Source organism: Oryzias latipes, chromosome 5, assembly GCF_002234675.1.
Source record: "Oryzias latipes chromosome 5, ASM223467v1".
In the NCBI taxonomy this organism is placed as follows: Eukaryota; Metazoa; Chordata; class Actinopteri; order Beloniformes; family Adrianichthyidae; genus Oryzias; species Oryzias latipes.
The window spans coordinates 13,462,031-13,485,775 of NC_019863.2; the positions used below are offsets into that span (position 1 = coordinate 13,462,031).

The following is a 23,745-nucleotide window of genomic DNA, read 5'->3' on the forward strand; positions in this document are numbered from 1 at the left end:
GGTGAACACGATCAGGGCAGATGGGGACCAAAGGAAGTAAAACTCAAGAAACATGACAAGACAGGAAACCTTTCAAAATAAAACAGGAAACAGAACCAAACAAGACAGAACAAGAACTAAAATGAAAAACAAGACACAACAAACTCAAAACCATGACAAGGTCATCAAAATGGCTACAATAGTTAATAAAAAATGACAATATTAGCATGAGCAGAGAAATCTAAAGGCACGCCATGATCCTGGTGTTGCGTAATAGAGGCTGCTCGCATGCGCTGTTCCACCTGGCAGCCTCAGCCCACTACCCCTCCCCTCTCTTTCTCACACACGCAGCCGTGTGACAGGAGACGGGAGCAGCTGCAGGGACGGCAGTTCACAGTTTCAGGCTGTTCAAAACTCTGTGATATAACAGATAATAGGAAATCAATATCGGAGCAGATTTTTTTCCATTTGCACTCCGGACAATTACCCGTATTACCTTTGCCTAAAACCGCCACTACTCCCCCCCCCCCCCCCCCCTGCCATCGCATCGTGCCCATCTAGTCCAACTGGAGCTCTTGCATCGCTTTGTTCAAAAGCCAGAGAGCCCTTTTCCGGAGCCTGCTGCTCTTTCTCCTGCTTAGGGTGCTCCATCTTCTGCTGCTGAACCCACATTTTTGTTCAACATGCTTCCAATACCCAGCAATCCTTTTTTTATCTGTAGTTTGGTTTAGGGGTGGGAAAACTATGGCCATGTGCAGCCTGGTTTAATCTAGCCTGCCAAACTGGAAGAAATTCTATTGATAACCCCTTTTTTCCTTGTAATTCTGTTGTGTCCAAGATGGTACATAACAAATACTTTGACCATTTTCTATAGGTGGAGAAAGGTATTCTGCATTCATGTGATGTTGGAAGATTTGTTATTTTTCTGACGTTCATGTGTTTTCTGAGATGGACGTTCATTTTTCCAATCATTCCAATCACCGCATGAATGCAGCATTTCTCTAGATTTGTGTTTTTCCCTTAGGGACATCAACCCATTGGTGCAATTGGCACTAAAATTTGAACAAAAGCCACACATTTTGAAAAGAAAACCTTAGAACGTTCTGTTTTAAACCATATATTAATTTTCAATCAAAGTTAAAACATGTTTTCATCTAGATTTACCGTTTACACCTGCTGGTCTGGCCCTTACATTGAATTTTAGAACCTTTTGTGGCCCACAAGTTTAAACGTTTGCCCGTCCCTCCTGTAGTCCTTAGGGTCAAATCTCAAAGCCTTGAGAAGTCTCCAGTCTCAAGTCCTCAAGGTCAAGTGTCAAGTGCTTGGGATCAAGATTTAAGTCCTCGGTCAAATCTTTAGTTATTATGATCATGTCTCTAGTCCTTAGGGTTAATTCTCAATTCCTTGGCCAAGTCTCGTCCTTGAGGTCAACCTTTATGTCATTGGTCAAATCTTTAGTTCTTATGATCAAGCCTTTAGTCCTCAAGGTCAAGTCTCAAGTCCTTGAAGTAAAGCCTCAAGTTACTGGTAAAGCTTTAGTTCTTGTCATTGAGTCTCTAGTCATTAAGGTCAAGTCTTACGTCTTGAGGTAAATTTCTCAGATATTTTGGTCGTCCATTTCTAACTGGTGCCCTCTGGTTGTACATGTTTCTATGAAACGCTGAGCAGTCCTGTGTGAGTGAGAGTTAAGCGGCTTGTTCTTACAGAACACATTAGTAACAGGAGCCCTCTCTCAGTATTTTGGCAGTGTGTGTGTGTGTATGTGTGTGTGTGTGTGTGTGTGTGTGTGTGTGTGTGTGTGTGTGCGTGTGTGTGTGTGTGCGTGTGTGTGTGTGTGTGTGTGTGCCATGGTCACAGCTGGCTACACTGTGAAGCCCTGCCTTCTGGATCAGATGCAGCCTCCTGGCGGATTACAGACAGACTGCGCGCAGCTACTGATAAAAAAAAGGCTTTGAATGAGGAAAACCTCGAGCCTGCTTCTCTGCTTACTGTCACATGGGTCCAAAGAGGGAAAAAAAGCGCTTCCTGAAATGACTGTCGTCATTGTCTGCATGATCTGTGGTTTCTCTACTACAGCGGCATCGCGCTGCGTTCAGGTTTAGTGCGGCTCTGTTGGCGGCCAGCGTCGGTGCCGATGATGATCAGCAAGGTAAAAAACGCCATGTCCAACCTGGTCGGAGGAATGATGCCGCACGGACACCATCACCACCACAACCACCACGCGGGGGGCGCGCAGACCTGCGGACCCGACGGCTTGCCGCCGCGTTTCCCCTACGGCCGGCCGGAGTTCCTAGAGCTCACCCCGGAGCTGCTACAGTACTCCACCGAGCACGCATCCCGGCCGGTGCTGACGCTCAAGAGAGGCACCAGGCTTCCCTGGAGGACTGGATATGCAGAGTGAGTTTCGGGGAGAGGTTCACAGAAATGTCCGTCACGGGTTTACTTAGTGACTGCATCATGCCTCGTCTTGACTTTTGCTGCAGCAGCTCCGATGCACTGCAGTGTCCTGATGGTCGCCACCACAGCTCCATAGGTCTGTGTTTAACACCTGAGCGGCTCCATGGAGCTGAAATTCCCATTAAACAAAACAGGGATGCAGGATGCAGCCTCAAAAATGAAACCCATTGCAAAGTGAAAGCAGGAAGTGCTTGTTGTTTTCTCTCATTTCATAATTAAAAGCTGATGTGAACGTAAGATTTTCACATTTTTGCAGCTTATGCATCATATTATTAGTGCAACTTTTTAAAAAAACCTGAAATCCAGACAATTTCCATCCTAATTCTGTAGATCTGAGTTGTGGAAGTTCAATGACAGCATGCAGCTTTGTTTAAAGCAGGACTGTCATCTGATCTGCTCACACATTTAGACTATCTGGGTTCTTTTCAGGCAGAAATGAAGAAAACTGTTCAAAATAACCAAATGTAGTGTTACATTCACCTACAAGGTCAGTTGAAAGCGAAGGTTCAGTCAGTTCTGCATAGATGCCCATTTGTAGTTGGCATGATGTCTTTTTGATGTGTGCGTGTGAACTAATGGTTTAAGATCTATTATAAGATTTAATTCTTATATGATGAGTCATGTTAACAATGATTCAATCCATATAATTCTGATCCCATTTAATCCCATTCACTGACCTAAAATTGATCAAATAATCGATCCAAAACCTTAACCAAGTGTGACTCAGAGATAAATACGGGGTACTGAACAGTACAGGTAAAGTTTTCCAGATTCCATGTATTTCTTGCAAGATAATCACATGTAAATTAAATATTTGTATAAACAAACAATTAAAAAGAATGAATGTAAAATCCATTCACTTTGAATTTTCATAAAGTTCAGCCCACTGTTGTTTTTCCTCATCAAAATAATCCAAAGGGAACATTATTAGAACGTTCTACCTCACTGTATCGTCACATGTCTTTGCTCAATTCAAAGTCTTTGCACACATTGGACTGGATCGATGGCTAGATTATTTTTTACTGCATCACATATGTGTCGTCCGCTGTGATGATGGTACCTGGTCATTTTCATACAGTAAAATAAACCTACCGTACCTCAATCCAAATGCTATTTTCCAATATCAAGACATCATGCCAAACTTCTCCTCTTCTGAATGATTTGACGTTTCTTTGTCATTTCTGATCAAATGATGATTCAGTCTTTTTTTTTTCCGTCATCAAAGCTCTTAGTGAGCGAGCTGATAGTACATGCGTGCGTCACTTGGGACTTATTTCTGAAGAGATTAGCACACAGCATTGCTCCACTGTGTCAGTGAACAAAAAGTCAAACAAAAGATGGAAATACTTTTCTTAAAAGACTATAGAATTCAACAAATGGAGAAAAAGCAGTGGTTCATTTAATTTAAAATTTGTATTTATCTACTTTTTTATTTTTTATCTTTAGTTTATTAGATCCTAAAAAGGCTGCATTTTTCCTGTGTGCCATTTCCGTACAGCAAACTTCAGTATGTCAACAAAGACATTAGAAAATTATTGAAATGTTGAAAAGAAAATTCTTCAGGAAGGGGTTAGAAGATGTTTCGACATAATTGTAGTTTTTGGTTAATTAGTTAATTCATTAATCTAGAAAAATGTAACAGTGATCAGTGCTTACCTAGTAACAGATTACATGGAAAACTTTTGTTGGGGGGGATCATCTGCAATTAAATTTATGAGGTTTCCTCTAAAAAGCAGCCTTTTGCACACAAAAATGTATTTAAACCCATGAAATCATAAAAAACATTTTTTTTATTCAACAGAGAAGTTGCATGGATGCCTGTAAATTGGATTTATTGCAAGCAGATTTTGTGGTTATTCATATTGGAAAATGCACAACAGAAATGTTTTATTTATTTAGCTTTTACACAAAAGCTAAACAACTATCTCAAGTGTTACCATCAACCAGTCAAAAAGTTAAGGTCTGTGATTGTATCAGAGCTCTTAGGAAAGGCATTTCGCAGCAATTTGAAAGCAACATTATTGCAAAAGAAAGCACATGTTAAGTTTACAGGAACCTTTTGTTCCTTAGATGGAGAGTGTCTGCCAAAAAGACCTCAGTGCCAAACCGTGTGGTTTGAAAGAAAACACAAATATTGGGCTGTTCTTGTCTGTGCCTTCAGCCCTGAATTGACCTACAGGAGTCTCACAACAACAAGAAGAATACATTTTAAAAAATGTTTCAGGAAAGTTACAAGAAATAATTGAAAAATTCTGGGTGGTTAAAAGATTTGATGTTACCTCTCTTTCTGGAACTTCAAACTAGATCAAAAGAGGATCGGAGTGGGACTTTATAAATCCTGATGGCAAACACATGCAAGTCTCTATTTATGTATGTTTGTCCTGAACTCCTTACTTTCCTTGAAACGTGAAGCATGACTCGACTAATTTTAAATGTGTCTCATGGGGCTTTTATTTTGACAGCAAAGAAGTGTTTTTCACAAAAGTGCCTGCAGTGTTGATCTTAAACTAGAGTTTTCTTCATTCAGAATCACATGAACTTCTTAATATTTCTGCTGCTACTTCATGGGAGATTATGCTAAAATGTACCTTTTAAAAAGGTGATGTTAACTTAGAGTGGATTTCACCAGATTTGGGATGTTCTACGTACAGTGTGACTGGAACTCCACACTTCCCCTTTTGAAGTACTCTTGGGTAATATTTAGCAGAAGGGTTCAAGCAGAACATGAAAAAAAAAAACACAGCTTTACCAAACACGACTAGGATGGTTTTCAGTCACAGGTTGTGGAAGCATATGACCGAAAAAATGAAGTTGCTTTTTGCAGATCTCCCAGTTTAGGTTAAATCATCTTACAACGCAAGCAGAAAATTCCAAACATAGCTGTGCATGCTCATGGGACTGCTGTCAAAACAACAAAAAAAGAAATTGCTGATTAAGTCACTCAGTTTTTTTTTTTTTTTTTATATACAGCAGGAAGTCAAAACATTTTTTGGGTCAGTTAACTCCAAATATGAAGCAACAACCCAAATTTCTTCCAAATACGTTTTCCACAAACATCTAAACTTCGGGAGATTTTTTTTCTGCTTGGATGGAGATGACCAAATGAAATCAAACGGTCAGCAAAGCAAATGTCTTGGTTTGGGCTGAAAAGTGTGGATGACACACAGCAGATTTGCGTTCCACCCTATCATTAGTTCTGAAGCGGAAATGGCAGTGCAGGACACTGCGCTGAATGTCCACTGCTTTCAACTGATTAGGAAGTGAAAGGGCTTTCCATAATCCAAATATGGGAAGCTTTGGCATTTATAACATCCCGCAGCTACATGACATCAAAGTCTCTGACCTGTCAGCACTCGTTTTCTTTACTGACCATAATCAGAAATATATGTTGACATTTATTTATTGTAGAATTTCACATCATAATGGAATTTGTCGTCTTTCATTTGTCCTCATCTCAGCTCCAGTTGTCATTTCACCGCCATCTGTAAAGGTTTATTTTATTTTTTTTAGGGAAGTTATGATGACTCGCTGGTTATTGAGCCTTGTTACCTTGCTAATGTGTTTCTTTTTGTAGGCTACACAGGGACTGGGACAAATTTGCACACGTCAGTACTGCAACTGTTTGAGATCAGCGATTCATGTGGGAGTTTGTATCACTTAAATCACAAAATAATTTACAATTGGATGTATTTTGGATTTGATTCACCGGCTCCTTTAAATAGCCTTTAACTGTGATAGAATCCAAGACAAATACACAAACAAAAATGAGGCCAAAACAGTTTGTTATAATGTTTGTATTTATTATTTAGAATTGAAGAAATGTGCAACATATTGTATTATTTCTCTCAGATTTGCAGACATGTCTCTCAGGATTTGCCTAAAGCAAAAAATCTAACCCTACATAATTTATTAATCTTTGATGTGAAGTTAAAATAATATAGTAGATGGAAATGATGAATAATTCTATATGGGTATTTGAATAAAATTAGGTTTCTGGATTTTTTCTTTGCTGCAGAGGAACCTTTTGTTGATGTTGATGACTTTGGTTTCGATCAGCTGATCCTCAGCATGTTTTTAGGGTGTTTTCAGTTAAGTTTCGCTTTCTGATTGTTTATGCTTTTTAAATTCCCAGCTCTCATGCTGAAGGTGCAGTGGAGGAAATGAATATTTGATCCCTTGCTGATTTTGTAGATTTGTCCACCTAAAAAGAAATTGAAGATCTGTCATCCTAAGATTTGTTTGAACAGTGAGAGATAGAAATTCACAAAGAAAATCAAGAATTTGACTTTATAGAATTTATATAAATGTATTTGCATTTCATTGAGAGAAATAAGAATTTGATCCTCTAGTAACAGAGTTCTGGTTCACGCAGACCAGTGAAACTATCCTTATTAACCTGTCACCTGTAGAAAAGACACTTGTTCACAGAATCAGTCCATCAGTCAGACTTTCTAATATGGGAAGGGCTAAAGATCTTTCAGTGGATTTAAGGGAGAAGACTGCAACAGACTACAAAACCATCAGCAAGAAGCTGGGGGTTAAGAGTTGCAAAAATACAAGAATTACAATGTGACCATCAATCCACTGATAGGTCTGGGGCTCCAATCAAATCTTATCTGGTGGGGTTTTCATGATGCTGAGAACAGTGAGAAACAGGCCTAAAACAATAAAGCAGGAGTTAGTTGATGTTCTCAAAGCAGCTGGGACCACAGTCACCAAGGAAACCACTGAAAAGTAGCCCTGTTTAAGAGGGCACATGTGCAGGCCTGCCTGAAATTGGCCAATGAAAACCTTCATGACTTTAAGGGATTAGGAGAAGCTGCTGTTGTCGGATGAGACAAACACCGAGCTCTTTGGCATCAAGTCAACCTGTCGTGTGTGGGGGAAGTGCTCCATATGACCCCAAGAACACAATCCCAATTGTCAAGCATGGAGGTGGAAATATTATGCTTTGAAGGTGTTTCTTCACTGTGTGCATGAGAGAATGGGCGGACCCATGTACCGTCAAATCCTGAGAGAGAACCGCCTTCCCTCCACCAGAAGGCTTACGGATAGATCTTCCAACTAGATAATGACCCAAAACATTCAACCAAGGCAACCAATGGCTGAAGAAGAAGCATATCAAGGTCATGGAGTGGCCCAGAAAGTCTCTGGACCTTAATCCTATAGAAAACCTATGGAGACAACTGGAGCTCAGAGTTGCTAAGCAACAGCCAACAAATCTAAATGATTAAAAAGTCCTTTTAAAATTTCTCCCTATATGTGCAGACACCTTCTAATCAACTACAAGAAACATCTGACCTCTGTGCTTGATAATAAGAGTTTTGCTACAAAGTACTAAGTATTTCCAGCAAGAGGGATCAAATACTTATTTCTCTAAATGAAATGCAAATAAATTTACATAAATTCTTAGAAGTCAATTTCTTGATTTTCTTTTTATCTCTCAATGTTCAAATAAACCTACCATTTGGATGACAGACCGTCACTTTCTTTAAAGGTAGGCAAACCTACAAAATCAGCATAGGATAAAATACTTATTTCCTCATCAAACTTACTAACAGGAAATGCTTATAAATATTTCATTAGTTAATTTTCTTTGAAGCTGCAGAATACAAAAATATATGTGTATGAGTGAAGGGATTAGAGTCTTTATTCTTGCAGAAATGCTCATGGGTTTGATATTCAACTGGATGTCTTCAGGATTCTTTTTTTTAAATCATTTATTGTGAAGCTTTTAAAGTATTGATTTCTTCTGTGTTAACTGCAAAAAAGACACAAAAAACCACACAAGATCCTTGTTGGATGTGATCATCATTAACTCAATAAAACCACTTAGTATCTCCTGCAAATCCTCCTCCTGACGTGACCAGACCCCACTCTTGTTCTTTCTTTACACCTTTCTTTGCACTTCTTTGATTTGCAGCAGCATTTTTATGCAGTCAGAGAAACAAAAGCATAACTCAGCAGACTTCAGGCTCACCGTGTTCTTTCCTGTCTCTGTCAGGGTGATCAATGCAGGGAAGAGCATGCTGAATGAGGACCAGGCCTGCTGCGAGAAGCTGTTTGTGAAAAAGCCAAGTGGAAAACACAGAAATTCCACTCTGCTGGACAACAATGCGGTGAGGAAAAACCCCATCACTATCCAGTTAATAGGGTAAAAGTGGTTTGATTCTAGGTAAAAAAAAAAAAATTGTCATGGTTCATCTCATGAACTAAAGTCCAGGAACATGAATCTGGACATATTTGGGGTTTGTTTAGATTAACAGATTGTTTAATTGTAATGATGTTTTATAACTAAAAAAAGAAGACTGGCAGATGTTATAGGGCTGAAAAAGGAGTCTTTTCTGAAGAAAAAACTGCAAAATGTGAAAAAAAGGGAGCAGATGTCTCTGATGGCCAATTAAAAAAAGGTTTTATTTTCCGCATCAGTTTAGTTAACAGACTGGAAATGTGTGATTCGTCAAATGTCTCACATAAGTTTAATTATATAAAATCTCTGAAGGACTATACTGAGAGATTTATTAGAATAGTATAACATTACATATTTTTCAATACCAACTTAACTTTTATCACTTACTACTACTTACTCACTTATTTCAAACATTTGCTGCTTTATGTTTCCTTATTTAGAAGTCATGCTGTAGAGAAATTTCCCAAAAAACATTTATTTGCAAAATGAATATAAATAATGTTATTCTAACAGAATTTGTCATTTTAGGGTTATGTTGTAAATGTAAATCCTACAAAGTAAAACAGTTTTAAAGACTTTACACTCTGGTTTTTGTCAATACTGGGGGGAAAAGATGCATGTTTTTGCAGATATCCTGCATATCTGGCACTTTTTATTTGAGTAAATTTATGCAACTTAATTTATTAATATTTCCTTTGGTTTGTGTTCAGCTTTTTCATTACAAAACAATTCATCCTAGCTGTAGGCTTCTATTTTACACCAGAGAACTTAGTTTTTACTTTGACATGCACAAAAAACAATGATCTGCCCAAAGACGTTTAGACTTTTCCTTTAAATATTTGAGGTTTCAAACATTTCATAAAATATCCTAACCTAAACTGCCCTTTCATTGTTTTGGACATTTGGAAATTTATAGCTTCTGTAAAAAAAAAAAAAAAAAAGCAAGCCAAACCAGTTTCTTCAAAAACTCTGTTGTCTAGTTTTCCACTATTTAATCTCAAATTTGTGTCCCACATCTCCATAACACAAATCACACACAGACACACACAAACAACCTCCACTCCATTTGGTGTAAATGCATGACATCATCCTTTTTTCACCCTTCCCCCACTTGAGTGCAGCATCTGAGGGGTAAGCAGATGTCTTGTGCCAGTTCATTTATTAGTGAGCCTGGCTAACAAGCCTGTAAACATGTCTGCAGACACAAAGGTGGCTGCGCCTTTTTAAGGAGATCTTTGTTTCTTTTGCCATTTTCATTCTTCATTAAAACTGACGTAAATTGCAGTTTATCCATCAGATCATTGCACCGATAATGTTTTTGTGTATTTCTCGGTAAATAGATGTTGCAGTTCCTCACTGCGAGTGACTGCAAAGCAATGGAATCCGCTGCAAAGTAATCATTTTGTTACAAGAGTTCCATAAAGTTGTAACCATTAAAGGCAGCAGCTGATAAAATCTTTATTGTGTATCTGTAGTTAGTAATTGGGTCAGGCAGATTGCAGGAACATACTCCACCAACAATATTCTGAAAATGGCCATTTCAGTGGGACTTAGTAAAATGGGGGGTTTGTTGGTTGGTACATCAACAGATCCATCCTCCTGCCACTCAAAAAAAAAACATAGCTCCAACAGTGAACAAGCCTGAAGTCAAATTTGGGGTTTGGAATTGGCTTATTTCATGCAATCAAAACAAAAAGAAAACTGGAAACAACAGAAATATAAATCTTTGCTGTAATACTTAAAATAGTTAGTCGTGAATAAATTAGATATCCGCTGATGTCCCATCATGTCTTTGTTTACAGGATCTACTGCTAGCTTACAGTCTTTTTCAACATTACCAATGCAACAAAAATGGCGAGCAATATTGGAGCTATCCAGCTGTACAGTTTTGAGGCAGATGTCAGCTCGGACGAGGAAAACAAAGACGTACATGGATCTATTTGTCTGTGCATGCATTGGAATGGAGCAGAGCGGAGAGACCCGCCCATTTCAGTTGATGCAACAACAAAAAAGAGCTTTTGACAACTGCAGTTTTCATCGTTCCTGATTCATCCCAACTTGAATAAATACTCTGGAATGCAGTTTTAATCTTAAATTTTTACATCCTCCATCTAGAGAAAAATGCTACAAGAACATGTAAACAAAAAACAAAACATGTTTTTTTCTTTTGAGTTGGTCTTTAAATATCAAATTTTTCAAAAGAGTTTTATTAATTGCTTAAAAATGAGTGGGAGCAAGTGAACTTATACATTCTCACTCCTGTCACGTTTTTGATCATCATGTTCATGTTTTGATCGGTTTTGTTTAAAAAGAAAAGTATACTCTTCACACATGTCATGAAAAATAAAAGGAAAAATAATCATAAACAAGAGGTAAAGGGGTGTGGAATGTCAAATTAATGTCATTCCAGTTTTTAGCACTGATCCCTTAATGCTCCATCCCAGAGTTTATCAATTTTTGTGAGACTGAGTTCAGTTTACAGTGTTTCTGCATTTATATTTCCTTCTCAGGATGGCACAGGAATCCCTCTTCACTTCTGGGGAGTGTTTGATGGACATGCAGGTTCTGGCGCCGCCATCATGGCCTCCAAGCTTCTTCACCACCTCATCAAAGACCGACTTGGAGAAATCTGTCATCTCCTGGAGAACCCCAGCAGCGCACCCCCTATTTGCTTGGCCAAGAACGGAAACCCGTTTCAGGTGGAGTCAAAGAAAGGAGCGTCTCAGGAACCAGAAGACCCTGATGCTGTCTGCGACTCCTCAGTTCGCTTTTACATGGAGAAAGTTGTCAGCTTAGAAAGCCTAATTATGGGAGTCATAGAGACTGCTTTTAAACAAATGGTAAGCCAAACAACAAAGATTTAGTACAAATCTGGGGCTGTTTTGGTATCTGGAGCATAATTATTATTAGCATAATTTCCAAAAAGGAAATAAGAATCCTGAATATAATAAGAGGGGAAATAGGCTGTTCTTTTTTTCTTACTCTTGATTTTTCTCTTTTTGCTTTAGGATGACCTAATTGAAAAGGAAAAAGCTTCTTATGCCATTTCCGGTGGCTGTTGTGCCTTAGCTGCCATTCATTTAATGGGAAAACTCTATGTGGCCAATGCTGGGGACAGCAGGTAAGTGAAAATGTTTCTTTTTGGCCTCATTGACACAACATTAACATGTTCACATTAACCCCTTGTCTCCTGTTTCTCTCTGCAGGGCCATAATCATTCGAAACAAAGAAGTAATTCCCATGACTAATGAATTCACACCAGAGTCAGAGAGACAGCGGTTGCAATATCTGGTATTCAAATAAAACTTTCCTTTCTTCCAGCAAGCCCAACTCATTGTGATGTTCTCTGCTGCCAGTTTTAGAAGCTGTGTGCGATTCGGATTCAGTGTGGATGGATGGGCTAATTCTGTAGAATATATGTGTGGAAAAATGTTCCACTTTGGTTAAACGTATAAGTTTTTTTTTTTCTGTATCACTCCAGGGCTTCCTAAGGCCAGAACTCTTGGGAAATGAGTTCACTCACATTGAGTTCCCTCGCAGGATCCAGCACAGTGAGCTGGGGAAAAAAATGTTGTACAGAGACCACACTATGACGGGCTGGTAATTCTTATCATTTTTGTTAACCAAATAGGGGTGTACTGATAAATGGATTCATCAATGAATCGATGAATCCATTTCTATTGCTACGATCCAACCGGATCAATCTATCCAAGGGAATTTGTTAATCGAATTGAGTTTGACCTATAAAATCGTTTCGAAATAAAACAAATGGATTATATCGATATTGGAAAATACTATTTGGATTGAGGTATGTCAGGTTTAGTACCATCACAGCGGACCATACAGTGTGGTAGAATGTTCTAATATTGTTCCATATGTATTATTTAAATGAGGAAATATAACAGTGGGATAAACTTTATGAAACTAAAATGTGAATGGATTTCACATTAATTCTTGTTTACTTGTTTTTTGTACATATATTTACACTTGATTATCTTGCAAGAAATACAAGGAATCTGAAAAACTTCACCTGTTCAGTACCCATGTATTTTACTCCGAGTCACACTGGTTGGATTTTGGGCTAAAGATGTCCTTGATTGACTTTAGGGCAGTGAGTTGGATCGTTCAAAATGAACCCATATCGACTACTAACCTTATATCGACTACTAACCTTATCAGCGACCACAAATTATGATATAAATCGAATTGTTTTTAAAATGAATCATTACACCCCTATAATCAAATGTTTCATTGTGCATTACTTTTTGTAAATACTGTAAAATCAACCAATGTTATAAGAGAAGTTGACAAAAAAAGATTTTTCCTTCATTTTTATTGTCTACTCATATAATCAAGTCTTGTGTATTTTATCCGAAAAGTGTTGTTCCATTTTTGTGTTGTTGCAGGGCTTATAAAACAATCATAGAAGATGATCTGAAATTCCCCCTCATATATGGAGAAGGTAAAAAGGTAAATTAATTGACTTTAAATTAATTTTGCTCCAAAAAAGACCATCCTCTTCCCACAGTTATTGCACTATTTAATACACTGTTTTATACAATTTTTTTACATGATCGAACCAATGCAGAATTATTAAAATATACCTTTTGAATTTTTTGTCAGCAGATCTTTTTTTTTCCAACTTTATTTTTGGTTATGAACTGTTTTTCTGGAAAATTCTTAATCATATTACTGCACATAAAGTTCCACAGCCTCACGATCTTGCCCCATAAAACCTTTAAAAGTGGATTTCCTCCTTTAGGCTCGTGTGATGGCAACAATCGGAGTGACCCGCGGACTGGGAGACCACGACCTGAAGGTGTACAACTCCAACATTTACATCAAGCCTTTCCTGTCATGTGTGCCTGAGGTAGGTGTCAGGGTTTAACCCTTGTGCTATCTTAGATGACCCCACCCTTACATTGACGTGTTCTCCCTACCATGACAATGGTGGATAAAGGTGGAAAGATTTCATGTAATCCATGGACACCAGTGAAGATCACAAATCATTGAAGAAAAACGGTTCAGCGCACTGTCTAGTGGGTCAAGATGACCCAACTCCCAATGTTAAAGTGCCTAGGATGGCACAAGGGTTACAAGCGAAGTTGACTGCTTTCATGTTACTGCTTCAGAAATGTTTTCAATGGCCTATATACAGTATATCATGCTTTTTTTTAAGCCTTTCAGAGTAAACTATGTACATATATATGATAATATATTACCTTTGGCACACTAAAAAACAAATTTTAATGAAATATGAGTTATTTTTACTGTTCATTTTCCTACCCGAATGTAAAACAACTTGATTTCTGAGGCACCGCTTTTTCACTCCTTGTGGATGCCGCCCGTTTCACGACATCAACCCATAGTCTGCCTCTGCAGCGTGTCTGTGTTTCAGCCACAAAAACAAACAACATCCAAACTTTTGCAAAGATGGATGTACATATTGTGCACATAAAATGAAAGCGTTTTGCCGACCCCTGCCAGCTCCACGGAGAAAGTGGGTGTGTGTGTGTGTTAGCCTGAAGGTGGTGCTGGTAGCGCAGACTCTTCCTGGCAGGGGCGGTTCCTCACTGGTATACACCACAATGTGACGACCCACTCATTTGGGTGGATTTTAGAGGAAACTCAGATGTGTGAACTGTTTAAAATACCGCTTTGGGGTTTCTTTTCGTGATGAATGAAATTAAAAGCTAAAAAAATGTTGATTTTGCTTTTGTATTGACGTACTGTCAGATATAAGAATTTAAGCTTTCTTATTGCATTTTTTTGAAAATATTTGAACCAAAATGTTTTTTGAATTGGTACAGTACAATATGCAATAGATTTATTGTATAAAAGATGATTTCACTCTATCATTCTGCTAATTTCAACAACAAAAAAAAACTTTTTTTCACATGCTCATGCTACTGTTGCCTAACTTTTTCATATCACAGCAGTGTTATTTTTTAATTTTAAAATGTTTTTTATTTTAGGTTATTTTTATGAGTTAAGTTTGCTGCAAAAAACAGTCTAGTGCTTTTTTCTAAATACACTTTTTCTCAAAAACAGAAGCTTTAACCTGCTCTGCATCATTCCTGCAGAACATTCACTTAATCCACCTGTCAGACTCTAAAATGGCTTCAAAAGTACATCAAGCTTATGTAATAAAAGTGTAAATATGTAACGATCAGATTTCAATTCATTGTCATTTCTTGGAAAAGGGGATTTGACTTGCATCCTGTTTCTCTGAAGTAGAAGGAAATGTGTTAACATATGCTATCATTTCTCCGTCACACCAGAGCCTAATGGCTTCAGGCAAATTACGCAGTGATTCGCATACCAATTGATCTTCTTTTATTTATTTTTAGTTGAGTTCTATTATTAGAGGCTATTTTGACAGGAAAGGTTAAAAAGGCTCACTTGCCACCATACCTGTATCCATTTTTAACCTTTTTATAAGTTAGAAGAATGAAAAAAATTAATTTACATTTTTGCAGTGGTTCACTGTGCGCTTAATATTTGCTCTTTATCTTTAACCTTAGTGCATCTGGAATTCTAATTTATTTTTCAAGACTCTAATGGAAGCATTTACAGCTCAGCCTTTCAGAATATTTCCCTTTGCTTAATTATTGAGTTTAAACCATATATGAGCATGCCATATTTGCTAATAATTGCCCAAAAGGTGCAACGTCTTTATTGGTATCTCAATACCAAGCAGCTACAGGTTTTACTGGATTACACATGTTTTCTTTAATTGAGTCTATGTACTTCTACATCAAAACATTTAGGAAATGATTATTGCTTCCTCCTGACAACTCTATCAATCCAACTTTTTCTGAAACGCAGGTAAAGGTTTACAACTTGGAGGAAAACAAACATGGTCCAGATGACGTCCTGGTGATGGGCACAGATGGTCTGTGGGACGTGACGACAGACAGGGATGCGGCAGAAGCCGTGTCCACATACTTGGCCTGCTGTGACCCCTCTGATCCCATGAGGTATTGATTTTTCTATTCCTGAAATGAGTAAAGCTTTTCCTATTAAGTGTAGGAATAGTGGTCTGTAGATAGCATCATTTAATCTTTTTACCTCGTTCCTCCACTAGAAGGCAGCAGAATAACAGACTTGTGTGGAGTTTCAGTCTGAGTTTGTTATGATGCTGTTTAGATTTAGATAAACATTTTTAGTTGACTTTAGGACCATATTTACTTATGGCTCAAAAGATTCTCTTTCTATCTTACTTATTAGCTACTCACTTATAAACCCCACTCGGATGAAAATTGTGTTTTTGGTGTTTTTAACAGGTTCTTGTGGCCTTTTTCTCTAAAAGGAGACCATATAAGTTGTTTACCTTTTGACGTATCACTTCAGGGATTACCACAGTGAATCAGCCTTCACTGATTTGTACAGGTGGTTTGGCAGAGATTTCTGTTACGCCGGATCCCCTTCCTGACCCAACCTTGTATTTTATCCGAGCTGGGGACCGCCACAGAGGGACCCAGACTTGGCGAATCAGGAGCAGACAAAAAAATACCGTTAGAAAAAGCTTTTTTGTTTGACGTTGGACCTACTACAGCAGGCCTAATCTCCCTGCTCTGCTCCATTCTGATGCATCCACTTGTAGAAGATTAAATCCGTGTACGTCTTCATTTTCTTCGTCCGAGCTGGCATCTGGCTCAAAACTGTACAACTGAATACCTTCGATTATCGTTAATAATGCTGAGCTGTAAAAACTGTGCTAGAAAATGACACAAGTTTATGATTTGGGTTAAAAACGACATAATCATAAATAAAAGACGGGTGGGAACACTTTTACAGTAGATCAAAAGATGATCTTTTGTTTTGGCCACCAAAAGTGTATATTAAGTTACTTATAAGTTCTTAGCTGACTACTGAAAATAGGGTTCTATCCTGCACGACTGCACATCTAATTACACAGTGCACATCATTATTATCCTGTGTGTTTATGCTCCTTGCCCTCTGGTTATGTTGCACAGATACACACTGGCAGCGCAGGATCTGCTGATGAGGTCACGTGGCGTGCTGAAGGAGCGAGGCTGGCGGCTCGCCAACGATAGATTGGGTTCTGGAGATGACATCACTGTGTTTGTCATTCCACTGGTGGGGCATGAGACAGACACTTGATGAAGCCAGTGGTAATGGCTGCTAAGACCGGTCTCTGTTGGGAGAAAAAAGGTGATGGGGGAGGAAATTGTTTTTGACATCAGGACGACGTGTGCAGCACCTTTGTCAGCTGTCTGTTTCAAACCCAGTTTCTTCATATTCTCCTTTGGTTAAAGTCAGTTGTGCAGCAAAACATGCTTATGTGACATTACCTGAGGAGTTTTTGCAACAGAAAGGATGCTGCTTAATCTTGAACATTTGTCATTTTCATGTCACACCCAAATTGTTGCTGTTTTTTGTAAGGCATAAGAAATGTAGCAGTTTCTGTTTTGTTTTTTATTTTTTTTATTTTAAAGTCATAAAAAATGGAGCAGTTTCCATATTAAACGTAACAGGAGTTGCAATGGAGGAGCATTTCCCAATCCTGGTGGTCAAGCTCTAATTGTTTCCCATCCCTAGCTTCTTTATGAAGCTTTGGAGGAGACGGTGAAAGACTCTGGTGTGTTGGAGCAGGGCAACATTTTGGGCGTTTTGGAGCTGGATGGAGAAACTCTTCAAGAATGTTCGGAAACCAAAGACATGCTGATAAGTTATTAGGAATGAAAATAAAAAAAATAAAAAGTCATTATGTGCATGTCTGTACATATGAAGCCACTTAGAACAGAAGATCCATTTCCTGTCCAGGACAAGTCAGAGCTGGCTGACAATCAGTTAACAGCTGAGAAGTTCATGCATGAACCAGCTCATGATTTTTACTAGATTTGTTTGTACAGTAAAAAAAAGAATGAAGAGGACCTAAAAACAGAGGAATGGACCCATATGCGTCTAGACCCTTACAGAAGTAGCTATAAATATTTGTTGCAGTATTCCTGTCAATGACTGAAAGATTGTCGCCCATGCCTGTAGCCTGTTTGCTTTTGTTCTAACATTTTGATACAAGACTTGTTGTTTGTTTTCTCATGAAAGGTGAGCTGACACTTTTACATGTAAAAGTCTGAAGCCTTTATTTACGTGTTTTCTTTATTGAACTTTCAGAGCAGTTCTTCATAGATGTGTCAGTATTGTAAAAAGTGATTAATATTGAACACAAATATGCCTTATGAAAATGGGAAAGGGACTTGATTTCACCTCTTTCAATGCACTAAATTAAATTCACCTACACATTATATGCCCTCATGTATACCTCTTACCTACTTTGCACCATTTTTGTTACGCCATGTCATACCGCTTATATTTTGAAAGACAACATCTTTGACACGGTTTGACAAAAGTTTTTTTTCAAGTATTATTATTATTTTATTTGTCCATACATATTGAACCTGAGCTACAAGAATGTGTGGTAGAAGGAAGTGTTCCAGTTGGGATATGCAGAAGAATCCTCTTCCTTGTACTGAATGTGTTTATTATTGCCTGCTTGTAGAAACCTGCCATCTCCTTATTTCCAGTTGCTCTCCATCCTCCTAGGAAAACTCACTTTCAGTGTTTGCAGTCAGCTGATGGATGGGAAAAAAACAGCAAATATGCTGGTTTTGTTTAGAAAGGGTAAGTTAATTTATGGTTTGCATTCTGTAAGTGAAAGTACAGTTATCTACAGAAATGTTCTCACAAGTAAAGCCTTTCCCTGCATGTCTTAGTATCAGGTTCAAGTTGCAAATGTTGTTTTTTCCTTCATCAAGTTTTACTGTACAGTATGTTACATGGAAAGATTACACCACCGGTGGATGTAAGTCCTAAAATCCTTCTTTCAATAAATTCACTTATTGGTTCTTATTAAAAACTACTGTCATGGGTCTGCTTTTGTAACATCAGGTATGGTGAGGAGAGGGCAGTGCCCATTAAATGTCCTCAATGCCCTCCAAAAATCCAAAATGTACTACAGAAAAAATCACAACAAAAAGAAACCACACTAAAATACAGAGATAACAAATTAAAAAAAAAAAAAAAGTTAAATGCAGCCATAAAAGGGCGCAAACTTGTCCTGCTTGTGCCTGTCCCAAGCCCGGTAAATGCAGAGGGTAGTGTCAGGAAGAGTTTTTAACATAAAACCTATAAGACAAATTACATAAATCAAAGGAGAAGATAAACTGATACTATGATATCATGGTTTTCTAAGCATATTAGGGGCTTAGAGAGATATGACACCTCAAAATCTCAGCACACCCAGACTTGGCCCCCCTGATATTCTACCTGCACCCGATAGTGGGGCTGGCTAAATCCAGGCCTGCTTTTGTATTCCATTTTCCCTTCCAAATGGGCAACATTGCTTATTAATTTCTCTCTCTTTGACTCCTATAATTGAATCTGTTATCTCTTCTTGCAGAAACAGGAGCACAGCACTGAGCGTCTGGTTTTCAAGATGCTAATTTAAGCAACAGTCAAAATTCCAAACTTACACAATAATTTGTTGTGATTAAAATCAGAGAGGACTAAAACAGAAGATATCAGTGGAACATCTGTTCCAAGACAAAAGAAATGGCTTAGTTATAGCAGCAGCAAGACAACAGAAAAGAAACAAACACAAAAACACTCAAACATCTGTCATAAGGCAAAAGAAACATTAAGTTACTGCAGCCATGAGAGTACAGATAAGAAAACATTAAAACATGTTATAAGAAGCAAGAAAATTCTATAAAGACATGTAGTCATAGATGAGACAGAGACAAGACAACATTCAGACAGAAAAAGTCCAGTATATCCTAAAATAACCCCCAGTAGCACTTTACCAAAGACAAAACTCAAGACCATGGGAAAACCTAATTGTAAGCTTTCTTCAAAGGGATTGCTTTAAGTTTTGCCCTGAAGATGGAAAGGGGATTTGCTTCCCCAGAAACCCAAATTTTCAAGAATTTTTCTTATTCAGATTTCAAGAAAAAAATAAAAAGGTGGAGCACCATGCTCACGTTGTAAAACGAAGATGCCAAAAATATGTCTGCCATTGTTCTGGTTAAAACAACCATCAAAACATTCAGGTGAGATCATCTTTAGTCTGTCTGCAGGTACAACTGAGAACATGTGGAAGTGCAGATAAAACCACCACGTTTTACATTGGATGCTTTGAGTGCGTATCTACTAACAAGGGTACACCAAAGTAGTTTTCTGTGTACTGACACTATCTTTAAGTAAATTAAAATATAACAAGAAATGTTCAATCCACCAAGCTTTTAAATCCACAATAGAGCTGACCACAGTAAATCATAATCCACGAACACCAGGATTGGGAAATCTAATCATAATTGAAAGGTAGAGCTAACTGTTTGTGAGGGTCACACCATTAAGATCCACACCCATCCCTCCTGTTGCACTACTTTCTTGTACTACAGATGATGTCATCTTTGACCATGAAAAGGACAGGGAGGCGGGTGTGTGTGCGTGTGTGTGTGTGTGTGTGGGGGGGGGCTGAATGACGCCATCAGTCCCATCAAGTTTGGCAAAAGTAGGTAGTGCAAAACCGGAAACGTATATTTCAACATTCAAAATAAAAGCATCATTGACTTTTCTCTGAAACAGAAAGCAGTGTTTGTATTTGTTTTTAACTGGTATATGGCAGATTTCAGTTGACAAAATATCCCTTTAAACGTGCATACTATGTAGTATTTAAACATCATGTCTCCAGTTTCATGGACAAATGTCAAATGGTTCATGGACAAAATCAAAACAAGCACATGGAGCATGAAAAAGCAACATCATTTGAAACCTCAAGCTTACATAGGTTAGGTCTGACCTCCTTTCTCTACTCACGAAATAGTGCACTATATAGTGTACTTGCCATTTTGTAGTGCTGTCTAAATCTATAGGTCAAAAATCTAGTGCTCTAAAAAATTCCCAGAAGTCCCTGCGAAAAACCAGTGTGCATCAATGGCCACTAGATTGGTGAATTCAAATCACTAGTATTGATTTTTGATGGAAAAAAAAAAGTTCATAGATTTTTTTCATAAACCATCCCAGTTCTCTTCATCAGAACTCAGTGGATTCATAGTCTTCTTAAAATGCTTATATTTATCAGGTTTATACTTCGTGAAATCTGTGATGTCATATTTGACGGAAAAAAAAAAGAAGTGAGTGCTGTTAGAATTACTTGTTTGAAATGTCCCGCACTATATACAGTAGATTTTTTTTTAATTTAGTAGTTAGGGAGCAGGGAGGAACTGTTACATTACATCGCTAACTGAATATTTTTCTTCATTTTTACTTGTTTACTAGCAAATTTTTCTTGTTGTTTTGTACACACAAATATTCTGTCGAATCAGAGCAAAACCGTGACCCAACAATCAAAGATGAATCCGAATCGTGGGGAAAGTGAGGTGCTGCTTTCATTCCTTCTCGACGCAGGGTAGTTTGTGCATGGCTCCATTCTTTTATTATGAAGGCGAAAACCGGAAGTGACATCCTCCCTTCTGCCGGAGTGCTGTGTGTGTCCGCTGCTGGTGGGAGGATTTGGTTCTCGCCTGCCCCGTTTCTCTCAGCGCTCTGGTAAAAATTAGCGAACACTGCAGCAGGAGTCTCAGTGTTGGCGTCTGTGTGTGAGCGGGACGCTCCTCGAAAACGACACAAAGTCTCAAGGCGACGTTGATTATTTTTTTTACGACATTTTTTTCTACTGGTTGCAGGTAAACTAATATGCTTTTTGTTGTTTTTAACCAAACGTTCTCATTTGAAAAGTTAATTTATTTTGCTTAAAAGACATCGATTTGTGTGTCAAGTTGATTTTTCATTGACTTATATGTAAACAAGTGTTGATGATCGCTTAAAAAGTCACACAATGATTGAGATCAGAAAAGATATGTAGCTTCACTTTAGTGTAATGTTTGTTTTTGATCCAGATTTGACCCATTTGACAATTTCCCTCCTATGTGAAGTCGTCGGTTCAATTCCTCTGTTGTCATCAAACGTGTGCCATTCTGAGGTGATGAAATGAATGAACATCACGTCATCAAGTAAACAAAAACGCACATTGATGGATTCTGTTGGGGATGGGTTTACTGCAGTGATAAATGTAAAACTTTCTCTTTAAATGTGGAGAAACCTTTTAAAGAGGATTTTACACGTTGATTTTTCAAGGATATTTGTTTGACTTTAGATTTTGGATAATCAAAAATTAATAGTCTCATCTGATTGCCTTTTTATTTCCTGGATCACTTATCTTTATTATCAGCATACCAGTCAGTCAACCGTCTATTTTCCACTGTAAACTTTAGAGCCAAGATCATGTCTTTCATCCCGTGTTTAAGTGATAAATCAGTTTTTTTTAGGGTGACTGGAGTCAAATCTGCACTTTTCTCACATTTTTCTGAGGCTACTATCCAAACCAAAATGTTGGAAAGGTTATACAAGCATAAAGCAGCCCTAATCAGTAGCAGCAGCCTTGGAGTTGCATTTCCAAGAGGAAGAGCGGTATCTAAAAGCACAGAAAAGGGGGTGATGTCCTCCTCATCAGTTTTCCATTCTTTTTTGTCAGTTCATGACCTGAGTTTGTGCAGAGGTGAGTCATTGGAGTGTCTGTTTTGGGATGCGGTGGAACCACTGCCTTTGTTCTTGCACATCCTGCCCCGGATGCCACCAAGCGACTTAACTCTCTGGCAAAACCCCTTCTTCCTCTAAGTGTGTGTGTGTTTTTTGTTGTTTTTAATCCAGCAGGAGTGTCTTTTTTTTTTTTTTTTCCTTCAGTGAATATTCAACTACTAACCCTCAAGCAGCCTTGAGGTTTAGTAGGTTGCAAGTCATTATTCTGATAATAGCCAGTGAATGTTTTGTCTCAAATAGTTTTCATGGTGTGAACGCCCAGTTCAGTTATTGCATTGAAGAAAAGGTGGCTGGTTATATGAATTTTTATTTTAAAATCCTAAGAATCATTGTCGTAATAACGGCAAGAACACTTTATATTTTGTTTTTATAGTAATGTCAATACAACCACAGATTTAAACATCACATCATGTATAACACTATCAAATAGTTATCATTTTTTAGATCTAGGATTTATTTGGATCCAGTTATAACAACGTTTAAAACGACAAAGGAACATTTCTATGACGTAATCTGTCTCACTTTGTTTTGGACGAATTCTTGTCATTCTTCTTTAAGGTCACAGTAGATTGCACGGGTTTATCGATGGCTAGCTAACATTTTAGTTCATTTTTTTTTCTCTGTGTTTGTGTCTTCAGGATCTGTGTTTTGTTGTCAGACAGATGGAGTTCATGGTTGAGTCAAAGGCTACAAGATCCTGGTTAACAGAGAGGGGTTTGTGGATTGTTCCTGCAGATATGTTCATGTTTTTTTTTGTATTTCTATGCTTTTTGTTTGCGTTGTCAGCCTTTTTCTGTCACAAACCTTTAAAAAGTAGCTGAGCCCTGCGGAGTCTGAGATGTAGCTTGTTTTTTGGCGGTTGGGTTGTAAATACTGGAAGGTTAATGGGAATTTATGCTGAAACCCTGAACCTTGTAGCAGAGAAATCCTTTTCTTTTTGTCCTTCATGCATATATGCAGAGTTTTTCTGTTTTGTTTTTTTTAGACAAATGTAAGTTACGTATATAATCATCATCGATATGTTTTATGACAGGTTGGAAAAGCCCTGCAAAAACAGGCCCCTTTAAAAATAAATGACTTGTTGGCAGATTTTCTTTTAATCAGCAAAATAAAATAAAAAATCTGCCAATGGGCTAAGAAAAATGGTCTAACCAAGAATTCTTATTTTAGGAAAAAAGTTTCTCATGTTTTCTCAAACTAAGATATTTTGATATTGAAAAACTTCCTGATATGTTTATTTTTCTTACAAGACAGAAAAAAGGACACATTTTCTTGAAACAGGAGTCTTTTTACTTTCTTAGGATTCAGTTTTTGGTGTGTCATGATCATTTATTTGATTAGCTGCCCCTATAGTTGCTTACTCCCATTGGTGCAGTTATTATTAATAAATTAGGAGAGGACGCGAGCTGTAACTTGTTATTTGTATAAAGTGGCATATGACTCTTTTGGTCATGACTCTTTTATAGTTTTTTACAAAAAGTAAATCTTTAAAT

General features: G+C 37.8%; 1 protein-coding gene across 1 annotated transcript; it reads left to right on the forward strand.

Annotated features, from left to right (window-relative positions):
- Positions 1 to 1,856: 1,856 nt before the first annotated feature.
- Positions 1,857 to 18,509, forward strand: LOC101172705 (protein phosphatase 1H). The gene is made up of 10 exons (XM_023954948.1): positions 1,857 to 2,376; positions 8,441 to 8,555; positions 11,137 to 11,466; positions 11,635 to 11,747; positions 11,833 to 11,917; positions 12,108 to 12,226; positions 13,033 to 13,096; positions 13,389 to 13,496; positions 15,455 to 15,606; positions 16,606 to 18,509. Exons 1-10 carry the CDS (start codon positions 2,114 to 2,116, stop codon positions 16,751 to 16,753), a joined length of 1,497 nt encoding a protein of 498 aa, XP_023810716.1. The 5' UTR covers positions 1,857 to 2,113; the 3' UTR covers positions 16,754 to 18,509.
- Positions 18,510 to 23,745: the final 5,236 nt, after the last annotated feature.